The 25,875-nt window shown below is 38.9% G+C and overlaps 1 protein-coding gene across 1 annotated transcript in view; it reads right to left on the bottom strand.

Moving 5' to 3' along the window:
• Positions 1-3,062: 3,062 nt before the first annotated feature.
• LOC125802176 (voltage-dependent T-type calcium channel subunit alpha-1I-like) overlaps positions 3,063-25,875 on the bottom strand; it is an 85,877-nt gene continuing 63,064 nt past the window's right edge. Inside the window, exon 2 of the mRNA XM_049479332.1 lies at positions 3,063-4,505. Within this exon, the coding sequence (XP_049335289.1) occupies positions 4,187-4,489 (303 nt within the window). The 5' untranslated portion in view covers positions 4,490-4,505 and the 3' untranslated portion in view covers positions 3,063-4,186. The remainder of the gene's footprint in view (positions 4,506-25,875) is intronic.

The raw sequence follows: 25,875 nt of genomic DNA, 5'->3' as shown, positions 1-25,875 counted from the left end.
AATGAAAAAGTGAGGGAGTAATGGAATGGTGCAGAGCCCCGGTGGGCTCCTTCTATCCTCCGTCCCGTCCTTTCAAATCCCCGGGCTTCCCTTCCTCTATCTCTAACCGAACGCTCGGCGAAATCCCAGCACCTTATCTCCACTGTGGCCCTGCGCTCCAGCAGCAGTGATGAGCAGGAACTTTCTGCTTCACTTCCCCCCCATATCGCTTTCATCCATCACTTCATCACTTCCTTTTCTCTCTCTCCTCTCTCTCTCTCTCTCTCTCTCTCTGCTGTACTTTCAGATCCACTGTAAAGTTCTTGCTGATCCAAAGCTACAGTTCAGAACTTGCCAGTAAAGCACATCTACATCTGCAGCTACATCTTCTTCATTAGCTCAATCAATACAGATACTTACTGTATTTTAATGTGTTTTCCTGAATATAAACTTTTTGGGCAAAAAAAAAAAAAGTAGAATCCAATAGGCTGTTTATTAATATATATCATCGCTGTCCAATGAAATACAAGTATCTACAAAACAGCAGTTTTACAGGAGAAAGAAAAAAACCTTCTTAATTTTCAATAAAAGTCAAAAAAGAGTAACTGCTAACATACTTTTTCAAATAGTTACAACTTAATTTTCTCAAGTAGGGCTAACATATATTTTAGTCCATTGACACTAAATGGGAAATTTAAATATTGTCAACTTAATTTTCTCTTGTACACTGCTGACTTAAAAAGCTGAGTTAACTCAACTCAAGTGTTTAATTTGTCCTTTTTAAAAAATGATCTGTTTATTCAAATAAACTAACAATTCATATTTATTTTAACACACTTTCAAGTTAGTAAAACTTTAGTAATATTCACATAACTTCATTTTAGGTTAACCATGAGTATTCTCAACATATTTAGAATATTATTATTTAACTGCCAATACTGACAGTATAATACTGGAGCAACACAGGAGTAAACTCAGTAAAGAGTGAACTCTGTAGCTCAAAGTCAGCATACTGTGATCACTAGAAACACAGAATAAAGTTAATGTGCTCTTACAGCTCTACAACACTGAGACCTGCCAATCAACATGTATATTATAATTACTGCACGCCCGGGATAAGGTAGCTTTGGGCAACAGACAACACAAAGATGGTAAGTAAGGGAGAGGCCACACCCAATATGCAGATATATGGTACCAGGAGCCTATAGGAAAGCTGCATGAAGCAACACTGTAGAAAGAGCATTGACACAGGTAGTGACTAAAACTCTAGTAAATATAACAAGACTTTTGTTTGTGGTGCAGGTGTACCTAAAAAGATTTGTTGGGATTACATAAATAAATCATATGAAGGAAAAAATACACAATGTCTTGTATTTTGAACAAATGTGGAGTAATTAAAAACTAGATATATTCATGTAAAGGTAGAAACATATTTTTTTGTTGTTAACAACACAGATTTAATTACGTTACATTTACTAACGCTCAGATTTATTTTTTTCAGTGTACAACTAGTAATGAACTAGAACAGCTCGTGCAACTTGTTATCGAACGTACTGATAATATGGCCACACACTGTAATTTGTTATATTAACATGATAAGGAAAATGCAGGTCTGTTCTACAGTGATTTGCAAAAGTATTCATATATTCAAGTATTCATATATTCATATATATTGAACCTTTCCATATTTTGTCATCTTACAACCACAAACATAAACATATTTCATTGGAATCGAATGTGAACGACCAACACAAAGTGGTATACAATTTTTTTGGTTTAGTCATTAGCAGTCATCAGGCAATTTTATGAATGCAATTGGTTGCACTCAGGGGCTGAATACTTTTGCACGCCGCACTTTTCAGTTTTTGCTTTTTTTTTTGTAAAAAATGTTTTAAATCATGCAGAATTGTCTTTCCACTTCACAATTGTATACCACTTTGTGTTGGTCTTTCACATTAAATTCCAATGAAATATATTTATGTTTGTGGTAGTAATGTTTATTGTATTTAATCACACGATATTGTCAAATTTTCTTGGGGCCACCAAATGCCTTAAAACAGCCCTGTACCTCCATTCACTGAAGCTCAGGGAAAAAAAAGGCAAGATCCTGCGCATGCACATTTCAACAAAACAAGGTGCATCAGCTAGTTATTGGAAGGGTAATTTCATGTTGTAACTACTGTGTAATTATTCATGTAATTATGTATTCTTTTTTTTATTTCCAAAGTATTTAATAAAAGCATCCGATAGTTAAAGATAGTTGTGCTTCTAGACTTGTAAGAGTTTAAATTAAGCAATTTAAAGCTATTTTGCACCTCTCTCTCTCTCTCTCTCTCTCTCTCTCTCTCAAATGTCTCTCTCTTCCTATCTCTCTCTCTCTCTCTGTCTCACGTTCTCTTTCTGTCTGTCTATCTCTCTCTATCTCTCTCTCAGTCTGTCTATTTTATCAGTTTTTCGTGGTCTGCTGTGTTTTTTGCTGGGCAGTTAGGTGGTATTTGACCCACAGGATCTGCTCTTGAGTATCACACACACACACACACACACACCATTTTTAAAGATTTTGCCCTCTATGCCCCTTTCCATTTCCTACAGGTGAAGTACACAAACCAGCCAACAAGCATATATTAGCTTCCACTACTGAAGTGGATGGTATCCCACTGAACCACACACACACACACACACACACTACCACACACAGAGTTGCATGCTGCACACACAGAGTTGCACACAGCATGTGCTCCATGGCAAATCATCACATGCTTCATTTTCATGATGTCATCAAAGTTCATTAATCATTCAAAGCGCAAATCAAAGTCACCCTGACAGTGGGTTAGCATTTTCCACACAACACAGATATAAATATTACATTAACCCACACAGAGGCGATCTCGGACCCTCCAAAACATCCAGAGGGGCTTAAAAAAATTAACAAGAGAACTCACACGTCTGCTGGAAGATCTAGAGATGCTGTAGAAGACTGGTTAATAGTGTGTGCCCATTTGTGTGTGTGTGTGTGTTTGTGAGAACATATTTTGAGTTACAGACATCAATAGGGGGTGTTACACTATTGTATTGAGTTACATGTATGAGCTGGTTGGGTTTTACACTATTGTGTTGTGTTACGGAAATTATCTGATTGAATCTTACACTAGTGTGTTAAATTACAGATACAGTATGAGCAGGGTGGGTGTTACACTAGTGTGTAGAGTTACAGACGTGAGCTGGATGGATGTTACATCAGTGTGTTGAGTTACACGTATAAGTTGGATGGGTGTTACACTAGTGTGTTGAGTTACACGTATAAGTTGGATGGGTGTTACGCTAGTGTGTTGAGTTGCAGATATGAGTTGGATGGGTGTTGCGCTATTGTGTTGAGTTACAGAAATTAGTTGGATGGGTGTTACACTAGTGTGTTGAGTTACAGATATGGGCTGGGTGGGTGTTACACTATTGTATTGAGTTACATGTATGAGCTGGTTGGGTTTTACACTATTGTGTTGAGTTACAGATATGGGCTGGGTGGGTGTTACACTAGTGTGTTGAGTTACATGTATGAGTTGGATGGGTGTTACACTAGTGTGTTGAGTTACAGGTATGAGTTGGATGGGTGTTACACTAGTGTGTTGAGTTACAGGTATGAGTTGGATGGGTGTTACACTAGTGTGTTGAGTTACATGTATGAGTTGGATATGTGTTACACTAGTGTGTTGAGTTACAGGCATGAGTTGGATGGGTGTTACACTAGTGTGTTGAGTTACAGGCATGAGTTGGATTGGTTGTTACTCTAGTGTGTAGAATTACAGACGTGAGCTGGATGGATGTTACATCAGTGTGTTGAGTTACAGATATTAATTGGATGGGTGTTATGCCAGTGTGTTGAGTTACATTTGAAATTTGGATGGGTGTTACACTAGTGTGTTGAGTAACAGGTATAATTTGGATGGGTGTTACTCTGGTGTGTTGAGCTAAAGAAAGGAGCTGGGTGAGTTTTACACTAGTGTGTTGAGTTACAGAAATTAACTGATTAAATCTTACACTAATGTATTGAGTTACAGAAATTAGCTGGATAGGTGTTACACTAGTGAGTTGAGTTACAGAAATTGGCTTGTTGAATCTTACACTAGTGTGTTGAGTTACAGGAATGAGTTGGATGGGTGTTACACTAGCATGTTGAGTTAGTGTGTTACAGTATTGCACTACAGTAGTGTTACAGTAAAGGATATGGGCTGGAGACGAGGCGGATGCACCAGCTGCGAGGGAAGGTGGTCTGTTTCAGGCAGAAGAAGACCACCGGTGCCAGCTCTGGATACGGGACCACCAGACCACTCAGCTCACTGCTGACATCATCATCCACCTCCTCCACATGCCCCGCCCTCTCTTCTGGCTCCAGAGGCCCTTTTTCTTCATCAATTGGCTCCTCCCATCCAGGCGAGGGTGCCACCTCCAGACCGGGACTGGCTCCAGGGGAGGACATGCCCACTGCGGTGGGATCCACCTCCTCGGTTGTCATGGCTACGGAACTGTCTCTGAAAAGACAAGAAAGAAAGAGAAATAATTCATATTAATTAATAATTCACCCAAAGTGAAAGATTTCATGTAATTATAGGACAGCTTTTTCGTAAAATTAATAATTATTCTGTTTAATAATGAGTTTATGATGCTTTTTTAAGAATTAAAATCTGTTGAAAGTGAAAGATTTCATGTAAAACAAGTTCTAGTAAAATGACAGTAATAGTTCTTAATCAAAGTAAATACAATAATTGTTTTTTACAGACATTTTCTGGTGCCTCCTGCTGCTGGAAAATAACCTTTTTTTAACCTTTTTTTCAACAGTGTACTTAATCAGTACAATTAATTATAGAAATTGGTATTTCTTGCTCCTAGACTCCACCTACAGGCAGAAAGCTTCATTCACCCTTTGACCCAAAATTAAGGGACATTAATGCTTTACACATGCATTTCTGGACAAGCTGAGAGACTGAAAGAGCTATGACTGAAAGAGAAAGAGACATGTGGAACAATGCAATAGAGTAATTTAAACATGGATTTTACACAGAATGCTTCATATTGTTCATTTATGTTTTTGTTTTTTTTACGTCACAAGAAATGCAACAGTTCTAGAATGTGATCCTTCCCCAGCATCTGCTCCTACACTTCCTTCACTGTAGATGATGTAGAGTTAATGTTGTGGAACAGCTTAACATTATCTACACTGTTCTGAGGACAGCTGCTACACAGCACTGACTCAATATGTACAGAGCAGGAGCTGAAGTCCCATCTTACAATGCTGCTCCAGGTACATTATTAACCCTAAGAACCCTACTGACGGATTTTCCATCCAAAATCGCACCTTATGTTCTCATCTTAATTATTCAGGAATCCCTTCACACATCAACATAATCCATATATGGTTAGAAAGGGCGGAACTTACTCTAAAAATAGCAATGACATTCCAGTGTGCAAAAGCATCTACAAGAAACCCATTGAGAAAAACACCTAAAAAGTGGGATCTTCTTCCCCAACCAATATTATTTACCTTTAGTGCTTCAAACATATTTATATGTTTCAAACCAAATAATATCAGTAAATGACTCAAAAGTTTCCACAGAAAAAAGTGTGAAACTACCTGCACTCAAACTAAAGCTAGGTATGCTGCGCACTACTTTATATAGTTTTTATTTTACTTCCACATTTTTACTAAGTAGTTATTTTTCACTAAACATTTTTATTTATTTAGACTAAAAAGTTTACATTTTTGTATATAGTTTTCTTTGTGTGTCCTGATTTCTCTCAGTGTCAGGTTTTTAGTAATCTACATGTATCCTAGAGGTGTGATTATCAAGAAAAATAACTCTAAGCCTGATGCTGTTTCTCCATGTATTTTGTTAAAGTAATAAACCATTTAATGAACTATCATCAATATTCTTATGCTTTCAACTCATATACACTCTATTTTTGACCATTTTTGAAAAGATATCTTAGGTGTGAATATATTTAAAGTCTATACATTCAAAAATAAGTAAAAAATATAACAATTCTGCTTCCTTTTACATTTTAAATAATTATATTTTTGAGCAGCCGTATGGCTTCTGGAGTAAAAGAGATGAGGGCATGTGACTGTCTGATATAATTACTGTGTTATAAGACCTGAAAAAGGGAACTGTCAAAAACGCAGAAAAAACACACAGAAACAACCTAGAGTTCAAAGAGTTAAAATAAATCTGTAAAAAAACAGAAATATTCTATCAAAATGTGCAATAAAAATGCAAAAGAAAAATGTATTCCTCCAAATCGCAACAGTAATTCTGTGTAAAAGTAAAGACATTTGTTAGAGGTAAAAAATACAGGAAAGGGTATTTTTATGTAGAACACTGCTATGCAAAATTAACATTTAATTTGTGTAAACTTGACAGATTATTATTGTAATTTAGCAGTGATTTTAATCACTGTAAATTAATTTACATTTTTTTTCAGTAGAGTTATTTACTTATCGTCTGGAATTTTAACAGGAAAACTCTGGTAACCACAGCTGCCAGCGTTTTCCTGTAAAAACTACAGGTTTTTTTTTTACAGTGTACAGACACTGTTGTAAATAAGTTTTTTTTTTTTAAGAATAAATTTTGTTATATAGTACCGAAAAAATATAGTATTGTCAAGTATAGTGTGGGATACTAGTCACTGGTGTGGTGGAAGTAAAGCTGAATCTCATTGGTAGGAACATATATCACTAGTTCCACCAGTGGGAAAACACTTGTGAAAGGGTTCAATAAGGGTGGAAACATGCTGGGTGCTTGAATTTATTTCAAATGTTTTCTTATGTTCTTATTTTATGGAACAACACTATTGAAATGAACTTAGGATAGAACTTAGAGTAAAATAAACAGAGGGGCTGTATTCTATATGGATGCTCTCTCGGCTTTGAGGAGCTGAATTCCCTGATACTACCACCACCATGTTTCTCAGATGGGATTCTTTCTCTAAACATATCACTTTTCATTTAAAATAAAAGTTTTATTTTGCTCTAATCTGTCCACAACATGTTTATCCAGTAGCCTTCTGGCTTATCCACTGGATCTTTAACATTAGCCAATGTGAGAGAGAGAGGCCTTCAGTTGCTTTGAAGTTACCCTGGGGTCTTTTAAGACTTTGTCGACTATTACACACCTTGCTCTTTAAGTGATATTTGTTGGTCGACCACTCCTGGGGAGGGTAACATAGGTCTTGAATGTTCTCCATTTTCACACAGTCAGTCTGTGGGACTGTGAAATAGTGGAGTTTAAGCTTTTTAGCAACGGTTTTGTTGCTAAACACCTGACTCTACTTTCACCTTAAAATGAACTGCTAATCTTAGAGGTTCAAATACTACCGTCACTTACAAATATGTAATATTGTATTATTTTCCTCAATATCTATGTTTATCTGGGTTCTCTTTATCTACTTTTATGGCTTGTGTGAAAATCTGACGATGATTTAGGTCATATTTATGCAGAAATACATAACATTTTAAAGGGTTCATAAACTTTCCAGCAACGCTGTATTTCTACAGTTATAGTCCAGAGGCAGCTTAGTGTACTGTGTTGATGTGAAATCAGTAAATGTACCAGCTAGTAGTTATTTGTTCGAGTGCAACTTCTCTGTGGTGATCTCAGAAGTGTGAGAGTCTGAAGACCTTCTGAACACAGCGAAAGTTCCTTCTCTAGCTTTATTAGAGCCTGTTCATAGCAGTCAAGAAAAACTGACCTAAGGTCAGACTGTACATGAGCCCCATCCCATCACAGTCTGAGTCATAAGAGCTATACTGCAGCCAGTGGAGTCAACAGTGCGCACTTTTGTGTTTGAATAGAGCGAGAGAACGAGTGTGAAATAGGGTGAAAGAGAGTGAGTAAAATAAGAAAAACTAAGAACATGGGTAACACTATGCCTTTCAGATTGCTGGATGACCAACTGACCAATAGATTGTTAGATATATGTCAAATTATTAATTTTTACAAAATCAAATGTAAGTTAGATCTGTCAATTGTTTTAAAAAATGAGCTAATTAATCCCATTTTTCACAAAAACTGAAACTTTAAAGTGACAGCCAGTAAAAAGAGAAGGTAGTCTAAAGACAAATATAGGTCAGCAACTATAAAGAAACAGTAAAAAGGTGAAAAGGAGTGGTCAAAAAACATAAAAAAGAAGTCGGTAACAATAGTTAACGATCAAACAATCAAAATAAATGCTTAGTAGAAGAGCTAACAAGCTAGATTTAAAACTCTGTGAGGGAACAAAGGAAACAGGGGGGGGTATTTATACAAGGCAGTCTAGGTGTGAGCAATCAGAAGCTCGGTGAGCGTGAACGCCGTAACATTACTGCATTGTGGTCCAGTCTCTATTGAATGAACCTAGTAATTTAAGCGAGGATTAGCAGCACCATGGTTGCTTAGGTAACCAGCAAAACCTGTCATTGCCAGAAAAAGGTCTTGGAACCTACCAGACACCTTGTTTTTAAATGATGCTGCTTTAATCAATTAATTTTAAAATGTAAAGTAAAAGAATCAATTTAAAACCAACACAATGATATTTTATTTAGATTCATTCATATTTATTTAATAGTGTTTTTTTTATTATTATTTGTCCGATGTAAACTATGTTTAGGTACAAGTTGGATTTTTTTTTTCTTGCACCTGTGTCTATCAGTTATCTCACAGTTTTGGACTTATTTCCCAGAATGCACCACATACATACATCACTCATTCACTCACTTACATGGCTGATCAAATGATACCTCCCAGCCCAGCCCAGACAGATCACCAGAGTATTGATTTCTAACCCTGACACAAGGTGAGTTAGTTATGAGATTTAATCAATATTTCAATATAACTTAAAATTAATCTACTTTCTGAGCTCGAAAGTAGAGATGCTTTGTTTACTTTACTAAATAAAGCTGCTATTATGTCTCCAGGCAGCGTAAAAGGGAATTACAGCAAAAAGATTAGTTCAAAATTGAAATCATGTAAAATGATTCACATTCACAAGTTTCCAGAGTTTCCACTTTAGCATTGACAGACAGAATTAGTGTAATAAAACACTCTGCAGACTCACAAAAGACAAAATCAGTAGGTAGAAAATGTCAGAAACAATGAAAAGTACAGCAAGTCGACAGGCTAGAAGCTAGAAGAAGGAATGAAGATAGAATTAATTACATTTTCTGAGGGTTTGTTCTTAGTTTACATACTTAGCTTTGTACCAAGGGGCCTTTCTGTTCTATTTACATTAAACATATGCTCTGTGCTAACCCCTCTCTCTGCATGTGTGCACACACAAGCCAATGTAAACATGATTAGTCACTAAAAAAAAATATGGTGTAGCTTAGCATTAGCATGTTCCACTGATCCTTTGGGAGGCTGACTAATGTTTATATTTACATTTATTTATATTTATGCTGTTGGAAGTTAAAAGGCAGAGTTTGGAGTTCAGGGAGTCTGTCAGCTGTGTTACCAACAACGCTACATAAGATAGCATGAATGCCTATATCTGTATAAGTTATGAGGTGTTATCTTGTTAGTGAGACTGAACACTGGCCAGTGTGCTCATGACAAGGTAATGTGAATTACTGTATCGAGTTGGAAGGAGGCCTAATAGTGGGTGCCAGATTCCATTTTTATGTCTTGCACATGTGCCGTTTAAAAAGCAATGGTGCTTATTTATAGCTCTGGGAAAAAAATAGGAGACCACTTAAAAATGATGAGTTTCTTTGATTTTACCAAATTGAAAACCTCTAGAATATAATGAAGAGGAGGATGGATGATCACAAGCCATCAAACCAAACTGAACTGCTTGAATTTTTGCACCAGGAGTGAGATAAAGTTATCCAAAAGCAGTGTGTAAGACTGGTGGAGGAGAACATGACAAGATGCATGAAAACTGTGATTAAAAACCAGGGTTATTCCACCAAATATTGATTTCTGAACTCTTAAAACTTTATATATATATATATATATATATATATATATGAATATGCACTTTAGCAGCTATGCAAACTTTTACACTAACAATGAACAGAACAAACAAGCGTGAACAAACAGGTCAGTTTCCTCTGCTGAGAAGCGTTGGACACGTCCAGGTAGCTGCACCCGTGAAATAGCAATGAACCAGTGGCGTGCAGTGAATATAGTGGGTATCCCTCCTGCAACCACCCCCTATACCCCCCCATTCCCTCCACTCCGCCGCCGGCCGACCGACACATATAAATATTACAATAACTACATATTCTCTCTCTTGACTTAGTCATATTAACTTAATACACATCAACAGCCCACAAATACAGCTACAAACTACAAAAGTATACAATAGACCCAACAATCAATGCTTAATTTGCCTACAAGTACAGCTGTTCAACAAATATCACTCATTTGTATGTCTACAGTACGCCAGGGCAGCCAAAACATTAAGTACACACAAAAACTCACCAGTCAGGCGGCCTATTATTGTGGATTAGTTTCACATTGAAGGACAGACTTTAAAAAGGCCTTTTAATATGATGTGACACAATATCTGATTTGCAGTCGCAATTCCATGATAGTTAGCTAACTATTGAATTAATCCAGCATGAGCTCCATTTATGACTAAGCAACGCGTTTAGACAGCCATGGCCCCGCCCCCGTAGTGAAAATCATGAATCTGATTGGTTAGACTTTGCTAATAGATTCATTACTACACCCTCTTCAAAATCAGGAGAAGGGGCAGCAGTCACATGGGGGCAGAAGCCATTTTAAAAAGCTTTGATTGGTTAAAACCTCTGTCAGTCAGATAAGAGTCCTGTAGCAACTGAAAAACACAGACTAATACTTTGAATTAGTTGCTGTTTTTTTATTTTAGTTAATTTATAAAATAAATTCTCGCACTTACAATAGCTTTGATATATATTTCCTGAATAAAAATTATGTAATTATTTACATGCATTTATTGTCACCCCTTCTCTGAAGGGTTAGAAGGGCCTTACTGCACACCACTGCAATGCACCAAAGTCAGAGCACACCTGGCTGTAAAAGAGATCAGCAAGTGGCATACTGATTGGTTTACTGCATCTTATACTCAAAACACACCCATGATTATTTAAGATAATTACTTTTGACATTCCTTTTGTGTGTTTTCAACCGTGCAAGGTGTACTTTTCCCGTCGTTACTATAGCAAAGGCACACTGACGCTAAATCAAGCTGCACTGTGCTCAGTAATAGGGCTCTATGTTAAAAAAACATACTATGGCAACTGTCAGTGGTTATTAAACTTTAATTAGTACCAGAAATATCAATAATTCAGTATAAGTTATATACACCTATTGGTACCACTTTAAAATAAGACTACCTTTATAAAGGGTTTATAAATGGTTTACAATTAGTTTATTAATGGTTACTAATTAGGTTGTAAATGCCTTAAAAATCATTAATAATCAGTTATAACACATACGTAGAAAGGGCAACAATATAGATGGCTGTGGGTTCACTATTTGGCAAACAACAGGTCATTGTTGCCCTTTCTATGTATGTGTTATAACTGAGTATTAATGATTTTTAAGGCATTTACAACCTAATTGGTAACCATTAATAAACTAATTGTAAACCATTTATAAACCCTTTATAAAGGTAGTCTTATTTTAAAGTGGTACCCACCTATTCCTACGTACAAAATTAAGGAAAAAATCTAAACATAAAAAGGTATTTTTTAAGCTTATTTTGGGCTGAATACATGTTGCAGCTTCACACAACCAATTTTGGCTAATCAGATTAACCGTGTTCCACACAGTGTCACAAATAAATGATCTCCTAATTTAATTACACTCCCCACTGACTTTTAATAAGAGCTGTTACACAGCTTTTTGAACAGAAAACACAAAGCTATGTCACGTATTGTGTAAAACTGCTCAGAGAGAGACACTTTTTTCCACATTCTTAATTGCAAGTTTGATGCTTGACATGCGACAGAATAAATAATGCAACATGCCATCAGCAGGAAATGAGCATTTGCACCAGTATTATTCTGTTTATTGATATTGATATTGATCTGGGCTTTCTTGAGTTCTTGAATTACTATACAGAGATTTTGCTATTTTGCTACGTCAAAATGAACTACCTGATGCTCCAAACCTTAAACACAGTATTTAACTACTGCTTCTGCAACAGCTATTTTATACAACGGTTAGTTTCGACCTCACAATCTGATCTGGTTGAGAAGTGTTCTAGCCGTGCTGATATTTGTGATAACATCACGGCCTTCTCACACTAACCTTGTATCCGATTAACAGCATGTACACACAGGATAGTTTTGAATCATCACCTCCAGCAGCGTTAGCTTAGCACAGGCTAGCGCTCAGCCGCGGCACGCTCGCCCGCAGCGCTGGCTCGTCTTTTGTGGAAAAAGGAAAGAAAATCGCTCGGCTAATGCCGTCTGAAAGCCAGAACGCTAACCAGCCAGGCTAGGCTAAGCTAAGTTAATGCTGAGCTAAAGCAAGCTACGCTAATCTAACCACAGTCCAGCCGGCTAGCTAAAACCAACACCACCCAACAAAACAAGCAAAAATGCTCAAAAATGCACAGCGTTCACCTGAAGACGACTCCACCGAGCAGGAGAGGGGAGTATTAGCGTTATTTCACGCTCCTAACATTACCATCTTCACTTATTCCCAATTTTGAACTTTCTTGGTGTTAGTCTGTATAAACTATACACCGTTTTGTAGTTAAGTTACAGTTCTGTTACAGTTGTGGTGGAACGACTTTTTGGCGGAAGGCACAGTCCATATTAAAGCATATTCATTCTTAATTTCTTAAAGTTCTTTGATTTATTTTCTTTATTCATTTTGTAGAGAAAAAAACTGTTGTATAAAAGCAATAGAACACTCAAGGTCGTGTGTTATCACGAATAACTATTGCTAAATAACTAATGCACAATTTTGAATTTACAGATTATTAATAATAAATAAGAGGCTATGCTAGGCCAACTGGCTTACAGATGGTTCTGTAAACGTACTGGTTTAAAAACTACAAAGTATAAAAGTAAAAGTAATGGAAGGGAAAAGCGTAGACTGCACCACAGGGCCCTACAGTGCACTACACCCCCCCCCCCCCCTCCCCAAAACACATTTTTCTAAAAGCCATAATGACTATAATGTTATATGAAAATGTTAATGTTGAAAACGTGTTTTTACTGAATGTCTGCTACAGACTATTTTTTGTCCACATCATAGTTCTATTTGATGAATGATAAATATCCCTCAATTACTTGTAGATAACATGTTGCACACATTTGAAACTCAAGTACATTTTTTTATTAAAAAACAAACAAACAAGCAAACAAACAAACAAACGTGATGCTGTTTCTGTAATGTCACTCGCTTAGTTGATGTGGATCCAGGTTTTTATGTTGTGACAACAAAATGTGCTTTTGTGCAGGAAATCAGCTATTGGTTTATTTGTATGAGGTGGGTGTGTTGCTGCATTTAGAGTTTAGGAAAAAAGGGTCTAAAGTACTGTCAAATGCTTCTTATCAGTGGTAAAAAAAGTAAATTGCTGGAAATCATTAGGCCTTCTTCGACAGTCTAGAACAGCCTGATATCCTCAGGGTTCCACACTCCCAGCATGCACCACTACAGATATACACAAACTACTACTGAAATCAAACCACCACGGCTGTGCTTCAGTTCACAGCATGAAGGCAATGTGTAATCCTTAAGAGTGTTCCCTCTGTACCTGTGTGTGTGTGTGAGTGTGTGTGTGCGTATGTGTTAGTATGCTGAATATGATACAGCTCGTCTGTTATTTCATAGCTGGGCTGTTCAATCAAGGTTCTATTAAGTGTTAAATGTCTCTTAAATAAATGTGACGTTTTCATTAAAATCTGAAATTAATCACGGAGGCACGTGACAGGGCTGATTCCATTATATCTAATTGGGCAGTGGCACTGTTAGCCAATCAGACGCCAGAGAAGCATCCCCATCTGCAGGAAGTCTTGCTGGATTTGTTTAACTGTTCTTGAAATTTGATTTTGGATTTCCTCAGAGTGCTGGCCATCACCGTGAGATAGTTTAGTATTCTCCCTCTCTCTCTCTTTCTCTCTCTCTCTCACACACACACCACCGCTATACCAGTGTCACTTCAGTGCTGAGGATGACCCACCACCCCAAGAATAGCATCTGTGGTGGTTCTGTGAATTGAGGATAATAGTATGTAAAAGTATGTAGAGAAACAAAAAGACTACCGTCTGTAGTAATTATAATTAACCACAAAATTTAAGGGACTTAAAGGAACCAAAAAACAAGGAACTTCATAAACAAAACAAAAAAGGGTAAATGCAAAAGCATTAGAAAAGCAAGAACACAATTTCTTAATTTAATATTTCAGAATAAAAAAGATCCATAATTAAAACCAAGCTAATAAAAGGACTGGCAAACATTTAAAAAAAAAAAAAAAAAAACAGAAGACAAAAAAAAATCTAGTAGCTAAAAATAACACTTAGATTCTATGAAAAAGGACACATAAAAGTAAAAGCAGAAATCAAATAAAAAGGTTAAACAGAAAATAAAACATATAAAAGGACTAAATAAACAAGTAAAATAAATAAAAATGCAAAAGGTCAAAAGATTAAACACCAAATAAAATAAATAGAAATATACAATAAATAAAATGAATAAAAGTTATAATATTGTCTTGCAATTTTTAGTGACTTTCTGAACAAGCAGTGGTTTTCCCAAAATCTTCTTAGCACAAATATGGTTCATATATGTAATTAATGCTAAATGTTTTGAGGAAATAGTGAATGTGACACTAAATAAGGCCTTATAATCCACATATAGTCCGTATACTATGCCCTTGTTGTTGTCCATAGAAAAACATGTATCTCCAAACAGTGAAAACATGTTCTTAAATTATTACAATATTGAATGATGAAAGATAATATTCAAAATATTTTAGTCATTTTGGATCATTTGGAGGATTTGTGTATTCAGAAATCCAGATATACTGTATGTACAGAGTATAAATAGCAATATACTATAGGGTTCAAAGATAGAAAGAGAGAAAAGCACAAATTGATCATTTGTGGGCATATATTAGGGAGACTCACTGGAATCACAGGAGAGGTGGGATGCCTGTTACTGTACGTTCAATTAGTCACTCTGTCCAACTAGGCAAAGTGACATTTGAACCTGTAAACTCAACAGTATGCGAATTCTAAATGCAAGTGCATTTTTTTAAGGGATAAATGGGATTTGTGCCAGCACTCTGTAAAAGCTGACCTGGCAACAGTTGTTTTCTGATCCCTCCTCCCACTTTCCCACCATCAATCCTTTAATCTCTCAGCAGCCTTGTTGTGTCTTTGACCCTCAGATTCTCCTTTATTCCCTCTGTTCTTCTGCTCTTCTCCTTTTATCTGGCCTTCAGTTGCTGTGTGTGTGTGTGTGTGTGTGTGTGTGTGTGTGTGTGTGTGTGTGTCTGTCTGCTTTGTTAGCCCTGAGTCTCTGTAATGTGTTTTAAGCACTCAGCAGCGGTCCTGGGACTCGAGGGCAGTTTTATCAGCACTCACTGGTAGCCATTACAAGCCCGCTGTGATTCAACTTCAACTTGTGTGTGTGTGTGTGTGTGTGTGCGTGGGTGTGTGTGAGTGGAATATTCACTCACAAATTGGTTTTAGGTGCCCAATCAAATGCTCTTGTACATTAATGGCTGAAGTCAGTTATGTTAAAGTGTTTCTCTCGGTTTGTTTGGGTGATTTTAACCGTATTTCTCACTGTTTTAATTATCGTTTGAAAGCCTGAGGCCTTCTGGTTTGATCCACAGCCACAGAATTCCGGCTACTCTGCTTCATTTATTTTATTATTCAAGCAAAGTGTTTGAAAGGAGCTTTTAAAAATGCTATTAAATCGTTTGTCCCTGTAAAGTAGTACATTGTGAATTTGTCATAATGTATAAAATGCCTGCAGGGGACACACTGCAGCAGGGGACGTGGTCTCAAGCTTAGGAATCTTTGTAGCAGTTGGTCTGTGAGTAATTAAGTACTTAATTAGTAATTCGTCATGAAATTGTGTAATTGAATAATTTATGGTGGTAACTAAGCAACTGTTATAGTAACAGTAGCCACTGAATAATTACTGTGAGTAATGTACATGTAACAGTAGTAACATAGTCATTTATAGATGTTGCATAATTATTGGATAGTTAATATGTAATTAATAGTTACCAACAATGTAAAATAGTAGCTATGTTAATAATCCCTAAGTGTAACTGAATAGTACATGGTAATGTGCAAGTAATTGAAAGCAATTACTGAATAATCCACAATAATTACTCAGTAAATACTGAATTAATCACAATAGCTAGTGAAATATTGCCGTTGTTCCTTAATATTTGCCTTTTTTTTTGCTATATTTTGCTTTTTTTCCCCATTTTTTCTATTTTTTTCTAAGGGTTTTTTCACACCACCCCCTCCATTTTGCCTGTTATTTTGCTTATATTCTTATCTCCATTTTTGTTGATTTTTAGTTTACTACATAATTTGAACAGACAAACCCTCCCTTAAACTGTGCCAAAATTTCTTGATGAACGGACCAATAGAAACTCTTCAAAATGACCTGAAATAAACTCTTTTTACATTGACTCTTTCTATTGAAAGTCTACAAAGTTTTTTTTTTCTCTCTCCTTTAAAGTTTCTGTTTTGGAGATAAGTGTTTTTTTTTTATTGGACAGCGATAATATGCACAATGACCACAGAGAATACAACTTTGTATAAACACTCATTTTAAACCTTAAGCCTCTCAGATCTGAATCTTCAGTGACGGAAAATTATATGTAAGAATGCTGTTTTCTGTCTGTAATGCACAGAAATTAAAGCTTCTAATATTCTACTATAAAATCTTTATAGCATATAAATCAAATTAACTCAAATATTTAGTAGTTTTTTTTTATTCCCATTGCATTGGAAGCCTTTATGTAATATTTTATTGTAATAGTTTACCTTTTTATTTCATAAAACATCCCTAATCAGTAAAAACATGATTAAAAAGCTACTGTTTTATTGGTTTATAAACTTGTTCATTGGCTGGTTCATGGTTTATTCTGATGGAAAACAGCTCTCAAATAGTCAAAAATGTAAAAAATTGTAACGGATGCAGGGTCTGAAAGGGTTAATTGGACCTCCAAAGAGGGGTGGGCAGTGGCGGGCAAAAAATTCCTAGTAATTACCTAGTAATAAATTATAAATGAGTAGTTTAGATGTTAGCCAAGTAGTTAGTGGTAGTCACTGAATATTAATGGTTACACAAAAAATAATTAAATATAAAATTAATAAATAAGTCTACAGGAGATTAATCTTTAATCGGTAAAATTATTGTTTATGATTAATAATAAAAAGATGCAGATCATGTTCTCAGGTGAAATCCTGCTGCACTTCAGCATTTCTATAAATAATTAGCTCCCGCTTCTGTGTGGCGTAGCGGCAATTTTCCACGGGTTAAAACTCTTCATTATGATTGATTAATTTCTTTAGTGGAGTCATAACCCTGCCATTTCATCCATAATCACACGCTAATCTCACAGACATGATGATAATCCATAAACAACCTGTCACACTGCTCTCACGCAGCCGCCGCCTCTGACCTGCGGGGATTACACACACACACAATCACACACACACACACACACTGCTCTCTGACCCGGGGATTGGAATAGACTTGAGTGTGATATGTCGACTGTCAGTGAAAACTCTGTCTCTTCTAATTACTCTAGAATATTCAGTGGGATGATACTTTTGAGCAGTGCTCATGCTTTTCACAGCATCTCACTTTAGAAACATTTATCTATCTTCTAATCTGCTTGTCCTGGTCTGAGTCACTGACCTGTAATCACTGGGTACAAGACTGTAATAGCCCTTAGATAGACTGCCAGTACATCACTGGCCACACACACAAACACACACACACACACACACACATAAAGTGGCATTAAAAAGTATTTCCCCTCTAAGGATTTTTATATTTTTTTTTTGCATCTTAGTTGCATATCATACTTACTTTTTTTAGATTATCAAACAAACTTTAATATCAGACAAATATAACCTGAGTAAACATAAAAAAAAACACTTTTTAGATGATTATTTAATTTATTAAGGGCAAAAAAACCTATTCAACCCAATTAAGAAATCACTTAAATAGAACCTGTCTGACAACAAAAAGCAGCTAAAAGATCTCGAAAAGCAACACATAATGCCTAAAGAAATTCTGAAGAAATTAAAAAAAGGTGAGAACATGTTATAAAGTCATCTTTAAAGCTTTGGTACTCCAGCAGACCACAGTGAGAGCTGTTATTAACAAATGAAGAAAACGATGAATAGAACACTGGTGAACCCTCCCAGGAGTGACTAGCTGACCTAAATGACTCCAAAAGGGCATGGAAAACTCATTCAGAAGGTTACAAAAGAACCCAGAACAACATTTAAAGAACTGCAGGTCTCAACTATACTTGCCTCAGTTAAAGTCAGTGTTATTTTGACAAATTGACAAAAGAGACTCATCAAAAATGGTCTCCATGGGAGAGTTCAAAGGCATGTGTTTCTGGGAAGATTTCCTCCACACTGTAAGCCCGGATAGGTTGAATTTTCTTTAAAAAATTGAGGAAACCAGATGCCTTAAAAAAGTTAAGTAATGGGTAATGAAACCTTAAGTTAACATAACTTAGAACATCAAGTTATTACAACTAAAGGAGAAGTGGATTTAACTTTTGTATTTTTGTTACACTGTAAGACCGCATAAGTTGAGTTTATTTAACTATTTTAAGGCAGCCGGTTTGCTCTAATTTTTTAAATAATGGGGAATGAAAACTTGAGTTAACATGCATTAAAACATTAAATTATTACAACTGAAGGGGATCTTGATTTATTTGTAAGGTAGCCCAGGGGGAATCACTACACACTGATGGTGAGTGTTAGTCAGAAACTGTTGAACACACCCAGTATGCTAATAGATTGTGACAGAAGCCAATGGAAAAGAAGCTGTTAATGACAACAGACTAAACTCAGTTATTATAAGTTGGTTCAACTCAAAGATCTCAGTTTGAATGTATATATGTGCCCACAAATGTTCAACTAACTCTAAATAGATGAGTATAGTTTATAAATATCCAATTTCACTGTATGTAAAACAGACTTAAATTATTTCAAAGTCAAAGTCAAAGTCAAAGTGGTTTTTATTGTCATTTCAGCTATATACAGAGTACACAGTGAAACGAAACAACGTTCCTCCAGGGACCATGGTGCACATAAACACAGTGTAGACAGAACAATAGTGCAACAGTACAAAAGTGCAGACAGACATTTTCTGGGGTAAGTGGGGTAAGAGTGTGTGTGCATGTACAGAAAAACCATCAGTTCAGTCTCTGCAGTTGAGGAGTCTGATGGCTTGGGGGTAGAAGCTGTTGCAGAATCTGGTCGTGCTGGACCGGATGCTGCGGTACCTTCTTCCCGAAGGCAGGAGGGAGAACAGTTCGTGTGAGGGATGAGTGGGGTCATTCACAATGCTGATTGCTTTGCGGATGCTGCGGGTGGTGTAAATGTCCGTGATGGAGGGGAGAGAGACGCCGATGATCCTCTCAGCTGTCCTCACAATACACTGGAGGGTCTTGCGGTCAGAGACGGTGCAGGTCCCAAACCAGGCAGTGATGCAGCTGCTCAGGATGCTCTCAATGGTCCCTCTATAGAAGAGTGTGAGGATGGGTGGAGGGAGACGGGCCTTTCTCAGCTTCCGGAGGAAGTAGAGACGCTGCTGGGCTTTCTTGGCTGTAGAGCTGGTGTTCAGGGTCCAGGTGAGGTTATCTGCTAAGTGGACACCAAGGAACTTGGTGCTCTTAACAATCTCCACAGAGGACCCGTCGATGTTGAGTGGAGAGTGGGTGTGTTGTGCTCTCCTGAAGTCAACAACCATTTCCTTTGTCTTGTCCACATTCAGGTGAAGGTTGTTGACTGTACACCAGTCTGTCAGCCGCTGCACCTCCTCTCTGTATGCTGACTCGTCGCCTTTGGTGATGAGACCCAGCACGGTTGTATCATTGGCGAACTTGATAAAGCTGTTAGAACTGTGTTTTGCAGCACAGTCATGAGTCAGCAGGGTGAACAGCAGAGGACTCAGGACACTGCCCTGGGGGGCCCCAGTGTTCAGTGTGATGGTGCTGGAGGTGCTGCCCCCGAACCGGACTGACTGGGGTCTCCCCGTCAGAAAGTCCAGGATCCAGTTGCAGAGGGGGGTGTTGAGGCCGAGCGAGCTTAGCTTCCTGATGAGGTTCTGTGGGATGATGGTGTTGAATGCTGAACTGAAGTCTATAAACAGCATTCTGACGTAAGTGTCCTTCTTCTCCAGGTGGGTGAGGGAGAGATGAAGGGTGGTGGTGATGGCATCGTCCGTGGAGCGATTGGGACGATACGCAAACTGCAGGGGGTCCAGTGAAGAGGGCAGTTGTGTCTTGATGTTCCTCATGACTAGCCTCTCGAAGCACTTCCTGATGATGGGTGTAAGTGCAACGGGACGGTAGTCATTGAGGCAGGACACTGTGGACTTCTTCGGCACGGGAATGATGGTGGTGGACTTGAGGCACGTTGGGACAGTGGCGCTGCACAGGGAGATGTTGAAGATGTCCGTGAGAACATCTGTCAGCTGGTCTGCACACTCCCTGAGCACTCTGCCGGGGATGTTGTCTGGTCCTGCAGCTTTTCGTGGGTTGACTCTGCGCAGAGTGTTCCTCACATCCACTGCAGTCAGGCACAACACCTGCTCGTCCAGCTTGGGCATGGTCTTTCTCGCCATCGTGTTGTTTTGTGCCTCAAACCGTGCATAAAAGTTGTTCAGGGCATCAGGGAGGGAGGCATCACGTTCACAGGACGGTGGCATTGTCCTGTAGTTGGTGATTGCCTGGATGCCCTGCCACATACGCCGTGCGTCACCCGTGTCCTTGAAGTGGCTGTGGATTCTCTGGGCATGTGCGCGCTTTGCCTCTCTGATGGCTCTTGACAGGTCGGCTCTCGCTTTCCTCAGGGCCACCTTGTCACCCACTCTGAAGGCGGAGTCGCGGGTCCTCAGCAGCGCACGTACCTCAGCAGTCATCCAAGGCTTCTGGTTTGGGCGTGTGGTGATGGTCTTGGAGACAGTGACATCATCAATACACTTGCTGATGTAGCCAGTGACTGATGCTGCATACTCCTCCAAATCAACAGAACCACCTTCAGTAGCAGCCTCCCTAAACATGTCCCATGCAGTGCACTCAAAACAGTCCTGAAGGGCAGAGATGGAGCCTGCCGGCCAGGTTTTCACCTGCTTCTGAACTGGTCTGGAGCGTCTGATGAGTGGTGTGTATGTTGGAGTCAGCCAAACACACATGTGGTCCGAGAAAGCAAGGTGGGGGCGGGGCTCCGCCCGGTACGCGCTGGGGATGTTTGTGTAAACAAGATCCAGCGCGCTCGCTCCTCTCGTTGCAAAGTCCACATGTTGATGGAATTTAGGGAGCACTGATTGAGATTTGCGTGGTTGAAATCTCCGGCGATAATAAACAGTCCGTCTGGGTGTTTGTTCTGCAGATCGCTGATAGTCCGATAGAGTTCACACAGAGCCTCTTTAGCATTAGCACCAATGCTAGCGCTGGGTGGGATGTAGACAGCAGCTATTAGCACGGCGGAGAACTCCCGTACTAAATAAAAAGGTCTGCACTTGACTATCAGGAACTCCACCAGCGGAGAGCAGTGTTTGGCGACAGTCACAGCGTTGTTACACCATTCCGTGTTGATGTAAACACACACGCCTCCACCGCGGGTCTTCCCGGATAGAGCCGCGCTCCTATCCGCTCTGAACGCGGTTAGCCCAGCTAGCTGAATGGCGCTGTCCAGAATGTTGTCATTCAGCCACGATTCCACAAAAACCAAAGCACAACAGTCTCTGAACTCACGCTGGGTTGTTCGCTGGAGTCGGATGTAGTCCAGTTTATTGTCAAGGGAACAGACGTTTGCCAGAAAGAGCGATGGTATAGCCGGCCGGCTAGGACTAGCCTTTAGGCTCTCTTTCCGCGCTTCCGCTTACGCTCGCACCGCTTGCGATGGCACTTCCGCTGGGCTCCGGCGTCAGGAAACACCGCGGGCTGGCGGCCTGGGTTTCTTAGCAGGCTAAGCTCAAGTAGCGTCTGCAGAACCTCGTCCGGTAGCGTGTTTTCTGGCTGATTTCTCCACTGTAGCAGGGTCTGGCGGTGGTAGAACATGTGCACGGGTGTTCCGATGCACATATTTGCAGGAAATAAACAGAAAAAACGACAAATAGTAACACAAAAGCACCATTTAACGGACCCGGAGCGGCCGCTACGTGTTAACGCGCCGCCATCTTGGGTGGGTAACCAGACATTTGAGTTCAAACAACATATGGGTTTACAGTGCAGACTTCCAATGACCAGTAGATTGCTTTCATAAAGCTTTATTCATGAGTCTGAAAGCTCTGCATCTTTTTTTGTTATTTCAGCTATTTCTCATTTTCTGCAAATAAATGCTCTAAATGACAATATTTCTGTTTGGAATTGGAAGAAATGTTGTCTGTAGTTTATAGAATAAAACAACAATGTTCATTTTACTCAGACTGTAGGCTCTTAATTGTTTGATATATTACATTTACAATAAAATCAGTGTGTATCTCATGAGGGAACAATACAGAGTGTTTCAGTTTTGTTCTGCTGAAACAGGCACTGCAGAGTACAGTCCATTCCAGAGCACTGCAGCATTACAAGCTTTTACACACACACACACTTACACACACACAGTCAGTGTTTGTGTCTGACATCGTTCTGCACGGTACACAGATCAGATTCTCAGATGCAGCCACTGTTGTCACAACAGCACAATAAATGTACAGTCTTGCGTAAGCCTCGGTGAGTTAGGGGCCGGCAGTGCAGCATGAATGCAGCAGTTCAGGTAGAGTGTGGGGTGAGTAGAGGGGTGAGGCTGATACATACAAATGAAGTAGTTTTAGCCTAAAGTACACAGTGAAATCCATAGTGCTAAAATCACAGTGTAACATTTTACCCAAACAACCCTCAGTGTTAAAACCATTCTCAGTGTTTGTGTTTTTTTTTTTTTTCAGAGCTAAAATTCAAGTTTGTTTGGGGTTATGATGGGGCTTTATTTAGGTTGTGGAGTTTAGAGTGTGTGTTTATGTGTTTACACGCTTATTTAGATGAGTAAGAGTTAGTTGTGATTCCACTGGTAAAGTGTTATTCGTGCTCTTGGTGTTGGGTTGCAAGTTGAATAAGGGTCTCCACTCTCCACTTGAGATTTGGCCTATTATGATAAATTCACTGCTTGAAATCATGTAGATTTTCTGGTGTATAGTTTTGGGAAAGAAACAGGGTGAATGTTAACAAAAGATTCATACAATTATACATAGAAATATACAAAAAATGAACTCTGTCTAGAGAGTTAATATATGATTCTAAACAGTGTTGTATTTTTAACAACAATGTATGAGTTAAAAGAGCATTATCCTTTGTGTGAGAGGCCTTCAGTTGCTTAGAAGTTACCCTGGGCTCCTCGTCAACTATTACAAGCCTTGCTCTTAAAATGATCTTTGTTGGTCGATCCCTTCTGGAGCAGATAGTTGTGAAACTACTGGCACTATTACTAGTGCCAGGTGTGGGATAGAAGGGTATAAAGCCTTGAAGCATTAAAGCATTGAGCTGTAGAGCGAATGAGTTGGGGAGCTGGGGATGATGCGGTGAGATGAGGTGATTTCCTAAAATCTTGAACTCACTAATGCTTTCGTTGCTGAATGCAAGCAAATTCTTACAGTAACACTGCAAAGCAAACTACTGTGCCTTGCAGAAGTATTCAGCCCCCTAGAACTCTTCAAACTTTTGCCACATTTCAGGCTTCAAACATACAGATATGAAATTGTAATTTTTTTGTGAAAAATCAACAACAAGTGGGACACAGTCAGGAAGTGGAACAAAATGTATACAAAATTTTGCTGTAATTACAGCTGCAAGTCGCTTGGGGTTTGTCGCTATCAGTTTTTCACATTGAGAGACTAGCAAAACAGCTGAAGCTCAGTGACGTTGTTCAGAGAGCGTCAGTTTGTGAACAGCAGTTTTCAGCTCTTTCCACAGATTCTCCATTCTCCATTCAGGTCTGGAGTTTGACTTGGCCATTCTAACACCTGGATATGTTTATTTGTGAACCTTTCCATTGTAGATTTTGCTCTAGGTTTTGGATCATTGTCTTGTTGGAAGATAAATCTCCGTCCCAGTCTCAGGTCTTTTGCAGACTCCAACAAGTTTTTTTCCAGAATGGTTTTGTACTGTATTTGGCTCCATCCATCTTCCCATTCATTTTAACCATCTTCCCCTAACCATGTCCCTGCTGAAGAAAAGCAGACGCAAACCATGATGGTGTCACCTCGATGTTTGACAGTGGGGATGGTGTGTTCAGGAGAATGAGCAGTGTTGCTTTTCAGCCACACAGAGCACTTTGGATTTAGGCCAAAAAATGTAAATTTTCAACTTTGGTCTCATCTGACCAGAGCACCTTTTTCCACATGCTTGCTGTACAAACAGCACTTCTTATGTCTTTATTTCTTCTTTGCTAGCAAGGCACTGTACATTATAAGTGTGAATTATCATTTTATAGTATAGTTTATAATAGTACTACATTGTCCACTATGTGGCCAACATACTGGGACAAGTAGCAAAGTTATTTTACTGTTGTTTGATTGTACACAGCCTGTTTTGCTTGCTACTAACACACACCACGCACCAATCAAATGGCACCAAACCACCTAATGCACACACACAGACACACACACAAACACACACACACACACATACACGCATATTTGCACAGATAAAGTACAAAGCATTTGCTTTTAGCACGCACACACACACACACACACACACACACACACACACACACACACACACACACCAGGCTGGCATCTCTGCAGTGTACCTGCTGAAGAGGAGAACACATGGGCACACACACACACACACACACACACACGCACACACACGCGCACACACACACACACACACACACACACACACACACACACACACACACACACACACACACACACACGCGCGCACACACACACACACACACACAAGCACACACAAGCACACACACGCACACACACTCACACACACGCACGCACACACACCGAATACAAAGCCTTTCCTTTAGAACACACACCAGGCTGCCATCTCCACAGTGTACCTGCTCTAGAGGAGACAACCATTCAGCCTCCACCTGCACTACACACACACTGCCAACAACACGACAGCCCATCAGCGCAAGTGTGTGTGTGCGGGTTTGTGTGTGTGTGTGTTTGTGTCATAGGGGGACAAACAGAGAGAGAGAGGTGTGTAAGAGGGAGAGGAAAGAAAAAACAGTGTGTGTGTGTGTGTGTGTGTGTGTGTGTGTAATAGGAGGGCGGGGTCTTTGTTACTATTCAGATGAAAGCTGTAACAGAGCTGAATGGAGCTGCTCTTTATGTCAAAGCTCACCGTCTACAAAGAGCACAGATTCTCCATGAAGCTCCAATACAATCAGACGCCCGGCTGCTGCGGAACAGATGCTCAGGGTCGAGGAAATTTCTATTAAAATCGTATTATTTCTTTGCTTCCAAGATCGTTTCTCTTATTTTTTTTCAGAAACACAAATCACACGATTTAACCCAGCACTGTGTTTCTGCGCCAACATAAAATGTAGACTGAGAAAAAGATCAATTTTTCTTTCTCTCTCTCTCTCTCTCTCTCTTTCTTTCTCTCGCTCTCTCTCTTTCTCTCTCTCTCTTTCTTTCTCTAGCTGGTTTACATGCAGATTTTTATGAATTTTGTCAGTTTTAAATAGAAAAATGT

The sequence above is a fragment of the Astyanax mexicanus genome, chromosome 5 (assembly GCF_023375975.1).
Source record: "Astyanax mexicanus isolate ESR-SI-001 chromosome 5, AstMex3_surface, whole genome shotgun sequence".
NCBI lineage: Eukaryota > Metazoa > Chordata > Actinopteri > Characiformes > Acestrorhamphidae > Astyanax > Astyanax mexicanus.
Note: the sequence above shows the minus strand (reverse complement) of the source record. Positions and strands in the feature narration are given on the sequence as shown.